Source organism: Pongo pygmaeus, chromosome 4, assembly GCF_028885625.2.
Source record: "Pongo pygmaeus isolate AG05252 chromosome 4, NHGRI_mPonPyg2-v2.0_pri, whole genome shotgun sequence".
Lineage (NCBI taxonomy): Eukaryota > Metazoa > Chordata > Mammalia > Primates > Hominidae > Pongo > Pongo pygmaeus.
The window spans coordinates 27,290,345-27,305,513 of NC_072377.2; the positions used below are offsets into that span (position 1 = coordinate 27,290,345).

The 15,169-nt window shown below is 32.5% G+C and overlaps 1 protein-coding gene across 1 annotated transcript in view; it reads right to left on the reverse strand.

Moving 5' to 3' along the window:
- The window catches only part of CDH9 (cadherin 9), a 162,736-nt gene that overhangs the window by 100,445 nt on the left and 47,122 nt on the right, over positions 1-15,169 (reverse strand). Inside the window, exon 2 of the mRNA XM_054489383.2 lies at positions 11,262-11,538. Within this exon, the coding sequence (XP_054345358.1) occupies positions 11,262-11,489 (228 nt within the window). The 5' untranslated portion in view covers positions 11,490-11,538. The remainder of the gene's footprint in view (positions 1-11,261; positions 11,539-15,169) is intronic.

The window sequence follows — 15,169 nt, forward strand, 5'->3', positions numbered from 1 at the left end:
TCAAGTTCCTTTTAGGTAGAAGTGCTTGGTAAACACTTTGGGGTTTCCAGTGAAACATTAGTAGAGTAATGACTTAAGAGTAAGGAAGATGTACTAAGAAGGGTTACACTACATGACTCAGGGAATAAACAAAATAATAGTCTGCCTAGAAATTTCTAAAACCAAACCTACATAGGATCAAAGTAGCATCCAGTGCAATTTTACTGCCTGCTGGGACGAAACTCAACACTCTTTAAAGCAAGATAATAGAATTTCTGTAATGTGTTAATCACAATGTCTAGTATATAATCTAAGCTTTCTAGAGATTAAAAAAGCAGAAACATTCTAACACATAATAAAAAAAGATAGTAAATAGAAATAGACTTAAAGAAGACCCTGATATTGAATTTAATGGGACAAAGACATAAATGATTGACATCAATATATTGAAGAATTTATAGAGCAAACTAAAATAATGGGAAGTACATGAGAAATGCCATAAAATATGTAAAAACTCTAACAGATAATAAAGGAAACCCAGAACTGAAATTATAATAACTGAATTTAAAATGTATAATGGTAGATTAGACACAGAAACATAAGAAACAATAAATCTGAAAATAAATTTTCCAAATTTAAGCACAGAGACAATCTTATATTAACCAAAAATAGTTTCCAACTATGGGACGATATGAAATGCCCTAAAATACTTGTATTTGAAGTTTCTAAAAGGAAGAGATAGTGTCCACAAAAATAACTTATTTTTTAAATGCTCATTTAATTTTAAAATCTCATGAAAACAACTCACTGATCTAAGGAGGCCAGTGAATTCCAAACGGGATTAAAAAAAAAAAACAGAGATAGGTATCAAATTAAGAATACTGAAAGCAAAGATATAAATAGAACTTTAAAAGCAGCCAGAAAAATATACATATTAAATATAGGGCAACAACAATAAGAATAACGGCTAACTTTTGATTAAAAGTAATATAATTCACAATACAATGTAACAACAATTTTAAGTGCTAAAAGGAAAGTAAACTGTCAGATTAATCCATGGTTCTATATCCAGTTAAAATATTTTTCAAAAATGAAAATGAAATAAAGATATTTCTAATAACGAAAAGCTAAGAAAACTTGTTTCCAGCAGACCCACACTACAAGTAATGCTAAAAGAATCCTTCAAGTTGAAGGGAAATGATGTCACTCAGAAATTCTGAACTATAGATAAGAATAAAAAGCACTGACTAGACATATTTATATAAATTAATAGAAAAGATTATCTTTATTTCTAAACATTTTAAAATAAGTAATGAATTGTTTAATAATAAGCATTTACAATGCATTGTGCATTTACAATATATGTAAGAAAAATATATGACAAAAATAGAACAAAGTCTTGCAAGATAAATTATACTATTGTAAGATGAGTGTATTATATGCTAAAATATACACTATTAATTCAATTTATACTGTAACAATTTAATAAAGAATCCTGAGATGCCTTAAATACAGACTAAAAACATAAAAACACAAATAAGTATAGCTAAGAATAGCCAATAAAGAGCATGAACATAGGTGTTTAAAAAATGATTAATTGTTCCAAAAGATGATAGAAAAAAAAAAAACAGAAACAAAGTTATAAAGAACAACTGGGGGGAACAGAAAACAAGAAAACGGCAGACTTAAATCCAAATATATCAATAATGGCATTATATGTGAATGGGTTTAAGCCAATTAAATGCCAAATATTGTCAGATTGCATAAAAAGAATAAACCAACTCTGAGCCCTTTATATAACAATAAATCTTTACAGCTGCATTTTTAATAGACTTATACAGAAAGGCTGAGAGCAAGAGAATGATAAAAGATAAACCACACAAGCACATTCACGAGAAAAATTGTGTGGGTAAATTCTTAGGAGGCAAAGTTAACCTCAAGTAAGTAGTATTATCACAGATAAAGGGTGGTATTCATAATGATGAAATATTTAATCAGAAATATAAAAAAGATCATTAGATATGTACCTAATAACTGCATTAAAATAAATGAGAAAAAAATGACAGTGGTAAAGAGAAAAATTTTTAAATGGAGCATTTAAAACTCTTACTCCCAGGAAGAATTTAAATATGGAGACACAAAATATGGAATGATAGAGAATTGAACAACACCATTGTTAAATTTTTTCTAAAATTCTTTTCCTTAGAATACTGTACCCAGCAAGCATGTAATAAACATTCAAGTATATAAGAAACATTTACCAAAGTAGTTTTGGAATGTGGTTTTTTCTAGAAAATCTGTAGGAGAATATTATTATAGTTTTTCAAGAGCAACATTTGTTATTGGAAAATATTGAGGAAGTCAGAAGTTTCACAAAATAGTCATGTACAAATATTTTCTCTTTTTGTAGAAAAAAAGGACCTCTTCTTAGATTTGCCTAGTCACTCACTTATTCATTACTATTGAACACTTTTTTATGTTTCTGTTTTTAACATAAATTTCTGATATGATGAGTTAATAATCACCTTCCTTGGAAATTCTGGCTATGAATTAGAATATTTACTGAGTAAATTTTACTAAGTATATACTCAATTGTCTATCTAAAGTGACCCCAATTACCTGAAAAAAATGTTTAAGGAAAGTTAGATATTTTCACAATATTTCCCTGGCATTTTTTCCATAAACACCACCACTGCAGCTATAAGACTTTTAATATCAGTTATTAGGATTTATAATGCAGAAATTATAAAAGATTTGCTTGAGTACAGTTGCAATATTTGTGAATATCTGGTACAAATATCTGGTCATCAGAAAAAGGATACATTATTAATTTGGAGATGATTCTAGTGCAAAATTAAGCCAAATAGAGTTTATGTATTAGGAATTCAGTCTATTGAGTCAGAAGAAAAAATGTCTACTTTTTCTGAACTGAGGCTATTAGCAGGTCTTTCTCACAACAATGAGCAATAATAGCATTGCGTTTATAATGAGAAATTCTTTAAGATAAGGACTAATTAATCTTATTTACTATGATTTCTAGGACTTAAGATAGTGTTCCACATTGTAGGTGCTCAGTTTTTTCAAAATTAATTGAACCATAATATTACACAGGACTAAATTTCACATTAAAATACAGTCTCAACCAGACAAACAAATATCTAGCATAACTAATGCCCCATGTCGGTACACTGGTTTTTTGTTGGTGGAAGAGAAGTGGTATAAATTTTTGAAATGCCATTGGCTAATATGTATCCAGAACTTTAAAATTATTCATATATTTCAATTTTGAGAATTCTCCCTCCAGTAATCTAGCCTTAAAAATGATAATTTTTATACATAATCATCCCTTGATATCTGTGGCTGATTGGTTCCAGGAATCCCTGCAGATACCAAAATATGCAAATGCTCAAGTCCCTGTATAAAATGGTGTAAAATTTACATTTAACCGATGCATATCATTGTTTACTTTAAATCATTTCTAGATTATTTATAATACTAATAACCTCTAAATGCAATGTAAACAATTTTATACTATATTGTTTAGGGACTAATGACAAGAAAAAGAAGTCTGCACATTTTCACTAAAGGTGCAACAATCCTTTATTTTTCTCTGAATATTTTCAGTCTGCTGTTGGTTGAATAAACATATGTGGAATCCACATATATGGAGAGCCAACTGTACTAAAAATATCAGGTACAAAATTTGGGAGGCGGAGGCAGGTGGATCATGTTTTTATACATGTTTGCATGTATAAAACCAGAGAGTCTAAACAAAATATGTTGAAAAATTTTAAATTTTTATGATTTTATATATGACGTAATATGACATGGCTAATACTACCATTTTAACAGTATGCCAAAATGTAGCATTGACAGAGAAAAGCAAGATAGAACAGGTATAAAAACAATAGAAAATCAACAGTGTTAAAAATAAAACCAATAAATACGTAGAAAAATATTTAGACAACTTACCCTTGTCTTAGTGAAATCATTATAAATATCTTAGATTTTTTAAAATTATTTTTAAATTTTATGTTCCTGGTTTTTAACAGGGAGCATATACTGCTTTTATAATGACATCATCATCATCGTAATTTATGGCCTTGTACATAAATAGTCTTCCCCTCCCTCTCTCCATACCCTTCTGAATATAATGTCACTTCTGCCACTTGTTGTGTCCCTCCCTCCGTCTCGTCCTTCCCGATGAGGATATAAAGGTGGATTCGATCATCCGCAAGTATTTCCCTCCCTCCCACCCTTCCTCCCTTCCTTCCTTCCTTATTGATGAGTATGTAAAGGTGGATTTGATCATGTGCAAGTTTGGAAGATGAGGAAGAATATGTTGGAATATTAGAAGTAGTTCAAAAACACTGAAATCAGTGGTGGAAGTGTAAAACAAAATTAAACATACAACTTGGTAGCCATATTAAGAACCATTTTCTACCACACTTAATATTTTTCAAATGGCTTCACAGTTATGAGAACCCTCCAATATAATGGAAATATAGGACAGGAATCGGAAGAACAGCAAAGAGGAAGTTTGACTTTGATGTACCATTTGTCAGAAAAAGGGAATATATTTCTATAAAATTTTCTCTGCTTTTTCTATTTTTCATAATGTCAATTTCTCAGGATTCAGATTAATTAAGAATAAAGATTTTTAAATAGTAGCTGAATATTAATTTTGAGTAAACCTATTATGTCAAAAATTTGGGGAAAGAAAATAAATCCAACACAGACTCAAAGCCCAAATGTCACAGAAACTAGGAGACAACACAGAAGACATATCCAAATAATCCAACTTGTGCTATGAATAAGTTTGTTAGTTTTTTTTTTTGAGATGGAGTCTTGCTCCATCGCCCAGGCTCTAGCCTCGGCTCACTGGCTCACTGCAACCTCCGCCTCCTGGGTTCAACTGATTCTCCTGCCTCAGCCTCTCGAGTAGCTAGATTGCAGGCACCCGCCACGACACCTGGCTAATATTTGTATTTTTTTTTTAGTAGAGATGGGGTTTCACTATCTTGGCAAGGCTGGTCTTAAACTCCTGACCTCGTGATTTACCCGCCTCCGCCTCCCAAAGTGTTAGGATTGCAGGCGTGAGCCACCGCTCCTGGCCTATGAATAAGATTTAAGAGATGATCTCATAGTTTTGGGGGATATTTCTAGCCAGGGAAAATGAAATGGGTTTTATGTAAGATTGTGCACAGAAGTTGTGGTACGACATAGAGTCAACAACAACAACAACAACAATAACAAACAGATATGAGATGGAAAAGTGGGTAAGATACTCCCTGGGAAGGGGTCTGCGGATGTGATGATAAAAACGTCAGGTGTATGGAAGAAGAAATATGTTGACTAGAACTCAGGTTACAAAGTTATGGGGAGATAGAACATAGGCTAGAATTTCCAAGAATACTAACGGACACTTGGAATTCAACTTAAGTGAATTTCAGTTAATTTTCTAGAGGTATTTTTGTGCTAGAGATTGGGATTATTCAAGAGATATTGTATAAACTGCTTCTGATCATTACAAAAATAAGTATAAATAAAGTCAAGGAAAAGATAAGTTTAGTGTGCTAAAGCAGTTGTCCAGCAAAGTCATTACATAGTATTGGCAGTGAAAAATAAAACATGGAGCTATATGTTAACAGTGAGTTTTTATAGAATTTAGTGCTAAACTTGCCTCAGTATGCTGTCCTTAAAGCCTAGTCATAATGTTTAATTTTTTTGTGTGTTCTGAGTTATAAAAAACTAATGCATAAAGAGAATTTTGGAATACAATGTATTTACAAATCAAAAGCAGCTGCTCCATGTACTGCACCATAAGTAATGATACTTACAAAACTTCATAAACATATTTTACTTAGATTCTGGAAAACACTGTGATATACTATAACAACTCCTCAAAACTCTTTAAATAGATTTGAGATTTTATTTCTATTTCTAATTTATATTCCATCAGTTACTTTTACATATCAAACTGCCATATCTGAAAAGCTTAAGAAAAAATTACGTATTCAAGTCCATTATTTTATATATACTTCAGCTATATATTAATATTTAGTGTACAAACTAGCATATGTAAACATGAAAGTGTCACTCCACCTTTTGATACACAATCAAATATAAAACAGATTCCTACCAATTTTTCTTTTGTTAACTGTGTTTCCTGTTGTTTTAGGTAACATATAAACCAATTGTAACCATGAAGGCAGAACTCAATCAATGTTAAAATCCCTTTCCACTCTAGAATCTATGATTACACTCATGATTTCAGAATGAGATAACAAAAGTTTCTAAATTAAAATTATAGAGACTTGAGAGGTAACTTTGCAACAAAAATACCTTATTTAATAGTGGCTACCTATAGATAGCTCATTAGCTCCACATTCCTTGCTCTGCACAAAGCAAGTGCTAAATACATATTTTTAAATTAAAATGTAATGGTCAATTAAGTTGATATTCCAAATTATTAAATGAATCCTCACAATTGTGAAAAATAAACACTATTTTATTCCTTGTGAAAAATAAATACTATGTCTGCTGCGTCTGGGTATTGGGTTTCTCTTCATAAAATAAATGTGATATTATTTTATCACATTTAACCAGATATTAAAGTCAAACAGGTAAATTCTATTCAATTCTCAGTACTAATTGGGATACAGTTAATTGATTATTGATCCATGACAAGCAGGGATTATTCTGGACTTTGAACTTATGTATAACAAAATAAAGTGCTATAAAGATTCTCTAACAGAATAGTAGGGACATTTGCTATGCTTCTTGTCATTTTAATTTCTCTCTTGAACAGTATTACGATTCTACCTAAATAATTCAGTAACACCTGTCTATTCAAGTTATAGAGAAACTAGATGACAATTATTATGAATTTGTTTTCTTCTTGGGGAACAATACAACATTTCCCTTATTACATAAAACAATATTAGTAAATCTCTGATAGTTTCAGTCAATAATGACCAACCAAATTTCAAATTGGATTATTGCGAAAAACAAAAACTTGCCATTTATTCCAACATTTCTGACTTCTCTCCTATATTGCAAATGTCTGAAATGCCATAAAAAATTCTACAGTATTGCCTTATTAAAATTATCTTAATTCATTTTCTTACTCTTCTAATCCATCCTGACAATGAAAGAAAACTGATTATTTCAGTTCTGTGATCCCAACATAACTGATTTGTACAAAGGGTTTTAACAGATTGTTTACATTTCATGCTGTATGTAAAAACAACCCATCCTAGAATTCTGGACCTTGCACAGTGAAGGTCTAACTTTATCCTATTAGACTAACCTCTTTTTTCTTTTATTGTGCTATATACATGCAATTCTACCTTCTTAGATTTGTCCACATGCCCATATTTACGAAAATATTTCTGGCTCTTCTTGTTCCTAATGGCAGGCCTTTCCAAAATCTTGGAAAAGACCAGAAATTTGGAGTTAAAGAAATCTTAATGACAATGTAAATCAACCCAACAAGAATCTGAGGGTTGGCAAGTTTAAACAACCTCTAAATTATAATAGTTACTGCGTGTCACAATTAAGACTAAATCTTGTAAGTTGCATGTTTGTGTGTATACATGTATACAATTTATTAAATTTTGCTGCACTATTTTATTTTTCTAAAACTGCTCCCTCTCAATTCAGGATCAAATCCTAGTTTTTAACATTTAAAAATATGTCCTCCCAATTTCATGCAATTTTACAGCACCTGTAAATTAATACAGTGCCCCTCATTTTCTGTGATACCCAGCTTCTATAAAACTATAAAGAAACCATGTAAATTTCTTCACATTAGAAGCTACTTAGCCTTTCCCAGTCCTGATCCATTGTGAATATGACAGGCCTTTTCTTTACAGGGGATACTACCAATGGATCCTGGAAGACTAGGTTGAGGTCTACCCAGGGAGACCAGAAACATTGTGGTCAAAAAGACAATCTGTGAGGTGCTCAGGAAGTTAAATCCTTATCAGAACTCATATGTTTGACTAAGTTTAGAGTTAAGGGTCCAGTCAGCCACTATATATGCAAATAAATAGTGATGTCAAAAGCCAGAAAAGCAGGATAAAGAGAGAGTAACTGCCCTTAAAAAGTTAGTAAAAGCTAAGATGTGGTTGAAAGTCAGTCCACTTTTATAATGAACTAGCTATGTGGTAATGGCATATCTTAGATAAGTCCCTATTAAAAAAAAGAAAGAGTTTTATTTTTTCTTTAAAAAGTAGTATAAGTATTTTATTTTGCTGAGGTGTCTATTTCATATACATATTATTTCCCACTGGAAACATAGAAATAGTTGACAGGTGGTTTTGGTTTCATTGTATTTATTTCCCCCAAACATCTGATATTATAATGAGTGTTCCATTTGTGGTTCATAACCCCATTGTCAAGAATAAATTGGCAAAAAATTGCACATCTTAATTTGTCCATGCAAAAATCCAAAATGCCATTTTTTCCAACAAAAATGAAAAAAAATGAAAGGTAATTAAAACTATGCATGCATATTTAGTAATTGTTTATGACAGATTATGGAATTAATTAAAAAGGAAGCATGATTGCACACAAAATTTTAAACTATAATGTATATTTAAAATGTGAGAGCATGGATGGTGGTCAGTTTAGAAATTAATTAATGTACACTCAATTTTTAGAGGAAGTATATTTGTTTTCAGCTTCAAATAAATGCTTGCTGTAGTGCCTTAACTGCCTTAAGATTATGAGCATGTCTTTTATCTGTGGCTATTCTTCTGTATCTGCGAAACTCCAAGGATAAAACTGATTCTGTAAGGTCTTGTGACCTCAATGTGTCCTTTATACACTCCCTTGGAGAATTGTAAGGCAATTTCACGTCCTTAGACAAAAAACATTTGCTAGCTGAACTTGAATTTCCTGATGTTAGTTATTCACCATAGTGTGAAAAGTGATGTTAAATGAGGGATGCCCGAGGATGCCATATGACTAACCTGAGAAGAAATAACAGGCAAAAAGGAACCACAAGGGAACTGAATGGGGCAGAATGAGCACGACCTATGGAACCAGAAAAGAGAAATTTCAAAAGAAGAGAAAATAATAGGCTTCTGATAAAGGAGGCTGCTTTTGATTGGCCCACACACAGAAAGAAGAATTAGATCAAAATTTTGGCAATTTCACAGAGCAAATGTATTCCTGTTTTAAAAGCTACAAGCATGACATTTGTGATATTAGGCACTTGTATTCTTTTTTTTTTTTTCTTCCATTTTTGGCCTGATCTAATTTATGTGCCTGGTGCTGTCAGTGAGTCAAACAATATGCAAACCATTACAGTCCCTCCAAGTACATCTATGCCATGACTCAAAAAATAAATAAATGTATGATCTGTTGACTGCTAGTATTTAAAATTGTTTGTTTTGTTGTAAAAATTTTAACATACCTCAGCATTGGGTGTAAATTGGGAACAATTATAGTTAACAAATGAATTGTCCTGAGTTTAGAATAGTATGAATGTGAAAGGATGATAAGGAAAAGGTAAGGAAAAGGATGATAGATACATAGAAAATTATGGATGTTGGAAAGGTCACGCCACTAAAGAAAGAAAATTAGAGAGATAATGAGCTAAAGAAAAAGAAGTCTCTAAACACCAGTGAAAGAGAGGCAATGAACCTGCTTCCTCAAAATTGAACATAAAAAGGGAGCTACATATTCTCTATTATTGTCTGCTTCTGGTTGCTAATTAGCAACTTTGCTCCTGCTAACACAGAAGCATATCTTCTTAAAGATAATGTCTTCTTTCTCCTTTTTTTTAATCTTGTCTTTATCCTTCTGCCTTAAACACTTTTGTCTAGATTACAAGCAGGAAGCAGGAAGCTCACTCTAGCTGATATTAAGAAATAGAAATATCATTGTTGGACATTTGGGTTGGTTCCAAGTCTTTGCTATTGTGAATAATGCCACAATAAACATACGTGTGCATGTGTCTTTATAGCAGCATGATTTATAGTCCTTTGGGTATATACCCAGTAATGGGATGGCTGGGTCAAATGGAATTTCTAGTTCTAGATCCCTGAGGAATCGCCACACTGACTTCCACAAGGGTTGAACTAGTTTACAGTCCCACCAACAGTGTAAAAGTGTTCCTATTTCTCCACATCCTCTCCAGCACCTGTTGTTTCCTGACTTTTTAATGATTGCCATTCTAACTGGTGTGAGATGGTATCTCATTGTGGTTTTGATTTGCATTTCTCTGATGGCCAGTGATGGTGAGCATTTTTTCATGTGTTTTTTGGCTGCATAAATGTCTTCTTTTGAGAAGTGTCTGTTCATGTCCTTCGCCCACTTTTTGATGGGGTTGTTTGTTTTTTTCTTGTAAATTTGTTGGAGTTCATTGTAGATTCTGGATATTAGCCCTTTGTCAGATGAGTAGGTTGCGAAAATTTTCTCCCATTTTGTAGGTTGCCTGTTCACTCTGATGGATTAAGAAAATGTGGCACATATACACCATGGAATACTATGCAGCCATAAAAAAGGATGAGTTCACGTCCTTTGTAGGGACATGGATGAAATTGGAAATCATCATTCTCAGTAAACTATTGCAAGAACAAAAAACCAAACACCACATATTCTCACTCATAGGTGGGAATTGAACAATGAGAACACATGGACACAGGAAGGGGAACATCACACTTCGGGGACTGTTGTGGGGTGGGGGGAGGGGGGAGGGATAGCATTGGGAGATATACCTAATGCTAGATGACGAGTTGGTGGGTGCAGCGCACCAGCATGGCACATGTATACATATGTAACTTACCTGCACGTTGTGCACATGTACCATAGAGCCTAAAGTATAATAATAATAATAATAATAATAAAAAGAAAAAAAATAAAATAAAATATTTCGATGGAGAAAAAAAAGAAATAGAAATATCTAGAAGTACTTTATTTCTCATACAGAGTATACTATTCCTAATTATGAAAAACTATTTATCAATAGATCTCAAGGAGAGTTTTATTTAGATAATACACATATGATTAAATAATATCTAGATGATTAATAATGAATCACATCCATCCACATATGACTTAGTAGTTTATGCTTATTATTGATATTGATTTACATTTAGAACCCAAAACGGTTCCTTGTTCTTCCCCACTAAAATAGTTTGCAATATCACACCTTCTGAACATAATTAGTTAAATACTTTTTAATAATCACTAGTGATGTGAAAAGTTGCTGTAAAAAAATAAATAGCTGTCACTTTCAGCTTTTAGATTTCTCATACAAAAATTCTTACCTTGCCTACATATTGTGTGTCAGTACCTGTGTACTCTTCCAATAAGAAGAACTGATTCCACATCCAGCCACGCTTGGTGCGACGTAGCATTTTACCATCATCTTTTGTCAGACCCACTATCTTTTTGCTTGATAAATAACTGTTAGGTTTTTCTTGTAATAGGATGGTGTCAACTGTATGGAACATATAGGTCCAGATGAATAATGGTATACAATGGTAAGTCCTCATTATCTGCAACTTCAGCGGATTGTCAAATTCAATGTATTGTTTGTTTTTCCTAAAGAGTAAGGAGACAAAAATGGCCGTATTAGCTTGAGTTTCACTTTCCCATAACGTGTAAACTGAAAAACTTATTTCAGACATTACGTAAATTTTATTATGTACTATACATACATTATATTTCTACATCAGTGAACGGTCATGAAAAACTCATTTATCACATAGATAAGTAGAAAGACATATACAGCTCAAGTAGACTAAACAGGAATTTAGCAGCTAATTTAAAATTACTATAAAACAATCAGATACATATTAATATTTTTGTAATTTAAAACACTAAATATTTTGAAAAATAAGTTCTACAGCATACAAATTATCACAGCAAATGTTCCATAGTCCTTAAGACTAATAAAAGTAGAATATTTATTACCATATACATACGTGTATGAAATTACATATTTTAAAGAGTACTTCTCATAATCCATCATTTTTAGTAAACTGTTTTTCTCCTCTGCCCCCTATCTTCCTTTTTATAATCCTCCTCACCCATCAGGTTGAAATGTTGCCTCAATGCAAATTATATGGTACCAAATATACTTAGGATTGTGTCTTGCAATACTTAGCACCATATCTATCTTTTCCAATTAATAGCTATTTTTTTCCAACAATTAGTCTAGTAGGACACTCAAATTTATTTGAGATTGAGAAGTACATGCTCTAAATAAAAACATTTTACATGGTAATTAAGAACAAATTTATTTCCTAAAATAATAAGAAAAAAATAGCATACAAAGTTGATATTGCAAAATTAGATAACGCATGTTACATACAGGATAATCTGATCCAGAATTTTGAAACAACGTCTTCCTGTTAATATAATAAGTTGATTATTCTTGTATGAAAATCATTGTTCACTTGGTATTTCAGACTTAGTTTTATTTGTTATCAAATTGGTTTTAATTTGTATGATACTTAATTTAGAAGATGTGAGATGATAATGGCTATGATCTATTAAGCAATGGAAATCAATCTCAAACTAGTAGGCGAAAAAGTCATTGGGTTATACAATCAAATTAAGTGTGGAAAAGAAAATAACAAAAGGAGCAAAGAAGCAGTTGGGCATTTCCTTATCATGAAAACCAGAATTAGGGTCTTCAGTATAATATTCTCTCCCTCTTCTCTGTCTCTCTCTCTCTCTTTCTCTCTCTCTCATTTTCTCTTTCACCCTGACTAAACCTCCTCAACCTGAATAAATTGTGTGGGTGATAATATCTCCTGAATTCAGATATAAAATATTCAATTTCAGAAAGCAACTGATAGTCTTTTCTAATTGGAGTTTTAAAAATCCTGGGAATGGACTCTGATTTACCTGGTTTAAACCAGAAGCCCAATGTTAGACCAAGCATCTATGAATTCAGTAATGGGAATAACAAGGTATAAAGGTCAAATATAAGGATCTAGCTTGGCTTTGTGCCTTACTATCTGTGATATTTTCAAATACTGACCTATATCACTTGGTCTTCATTAATACCTGACCCACAAGGTATTGTTGTTAATTTTATTTTACACTTTTATCAATACAAAGTAATAGTTGTGTACATTGCAGTGACTTTTTTATTTTGAAGATAGCAAATCTGAGGTGTGATGAATTTAAGTAACATGACAAAAGTCATGCAGGTAATAAGTATTAGAACCAGGTTTCAGACGCACAGACTTGAACACCATTTTTAATATAAGACAATGCATGTAGAAGAGTTATCACAGTGCTAGCACAAAACAACATATTAGCATTATCATCATGATCATCACAGGCATCATCATCATCATTGTCATCATCAAGCATGGTTGCTCCTATTGTAGGCATAGAGATATGGGTCCAACTCAGCAGAAAGAAGAATGGTAATTGGCAGGTGGTATTACAGATTCTTGCTATGGTCCAGAGCTACAGGTGCTGTCCAACACATCTATGTACCTTGATTTCCATGCCTATTATTTTAAAAATTGGTCACTCTTAGCTCTTAATGCAAACATATGGTTACAAATATATGCTGCTCTTAATACATACATATGGTTAAGCTCCAGAATTACAGTAATCCAAAATTACACCATTTTTCAATGCTGAAATCTCAGGTCGTGGTTATTATCATCAGGACTTTATGTGGCTATTTGTAATCCTGTAAACTATGGAATAATTGATAAATTTCACCACAGCCAATATAAAACTCTGAATTAGATATCAGAAATTTATAATGTTAAATAATGCTTAGAAAAATGTGTAATGGAAGAGTAACACTTAGTGGTCACTGGCCCAGAACATGCCCCATGTTTTGTAGCTGAGTGATGCTGTAGTGGAAAAAGAATAGCCAGATAATCTCAAGGACAGCTGTTATCTTACTGTGATAAAATACAACAAACTCCTTAGTTGACCACACTGGTTACCCTGGTTTCTTCCCACTGGTAGAATTTGTTTTGATCATTGACCCTGCTTATAACCCTTGCCAGAGAAATCAAAGGGTACTCTTTATTTCCTGGGGTCAGTTCTAACTATGATGCCCATTTTGTGTGGAACATAGGCCTTTGAGCGGAACAATCTAGTTTTATTAGATGGGGCAATAGACTTAGGCAGGGGCTAGGATCCCATAGGAGTTTATAAACTACAGTAAGAAATTCTCAATCATTTTCAGTGCGATTGAAAGCAGTTGGAAGATTTTAACATGATATGTTTAGAAAAGATCAATCTGGTGCAGACTAGAAAATAGGTTAGAGGGCAGGAAAGGGATTTGGTTAAGAGAGAGATCAGTTAGCGTCTATTACTCTAGTCCAGTAAGAGATGATAAAGGCATATAGAGAAGTGGTTTGAAGTAGACAATGAAACGCTGCTCAGATTCCCTTTGATCCTTTAATGTGGCCACACACCCACACTACATACACTACAATTTTTCTATGCTTTTGCTTCTAATAGTCTGCCCCTGCAACTGTCTTTGAACAACTTCCTTTAGCTACTGGAACCACTTTGCCCACATGCACAGGATGCCTAATGTGTCTGCAAGTTTACAAACATCTGTAATATCCCATTGCCAGTATGTAACAGGTGCCAAAGTATGAAACTCAACATATTATGTATATTCTAGAGCTTTCCTATAGAATCGTAATGAAGCTGGGACTTTGATACCTTTGTTTGGCTTCTTTTCCATCCCTGTCCTATTACTCCATTTAATCCTGCAATTCCTTACCTGGAACAAAATTTTTAGCTGATCAATCACCCAAAAATCCTTGTCTCAGGATTTGTTTCTGGGAAATCAGACCTAATATGTGGATCTAATTCACATATGTAGATGTTCACAAGAGTAGATAATATCATCTTATATATTGGTTATGGAGGGTGAAGAAAAAATAAAAATAAGGTATAACTTCTAGATTATTTATGAACTAGGTGGTTGACTGAGTGATTTCTTGAGTGTCGTATCAGGAGAAAAGCGGATCTATTGGAAAAATAAAGAATCCATTCTTTTCTTATTCTTGGTCAAAATAAAGAAGTAATTTTTATACTTCTACCACTAACACCATTTGGGCATAATTAAAAATAGGGAGCAAAGTGGTTCTAATGATTTTATACTATGACTTGAATACATACGCACACATATATATTACATATAGATATGGATACATATACAGATGAATATATAAAT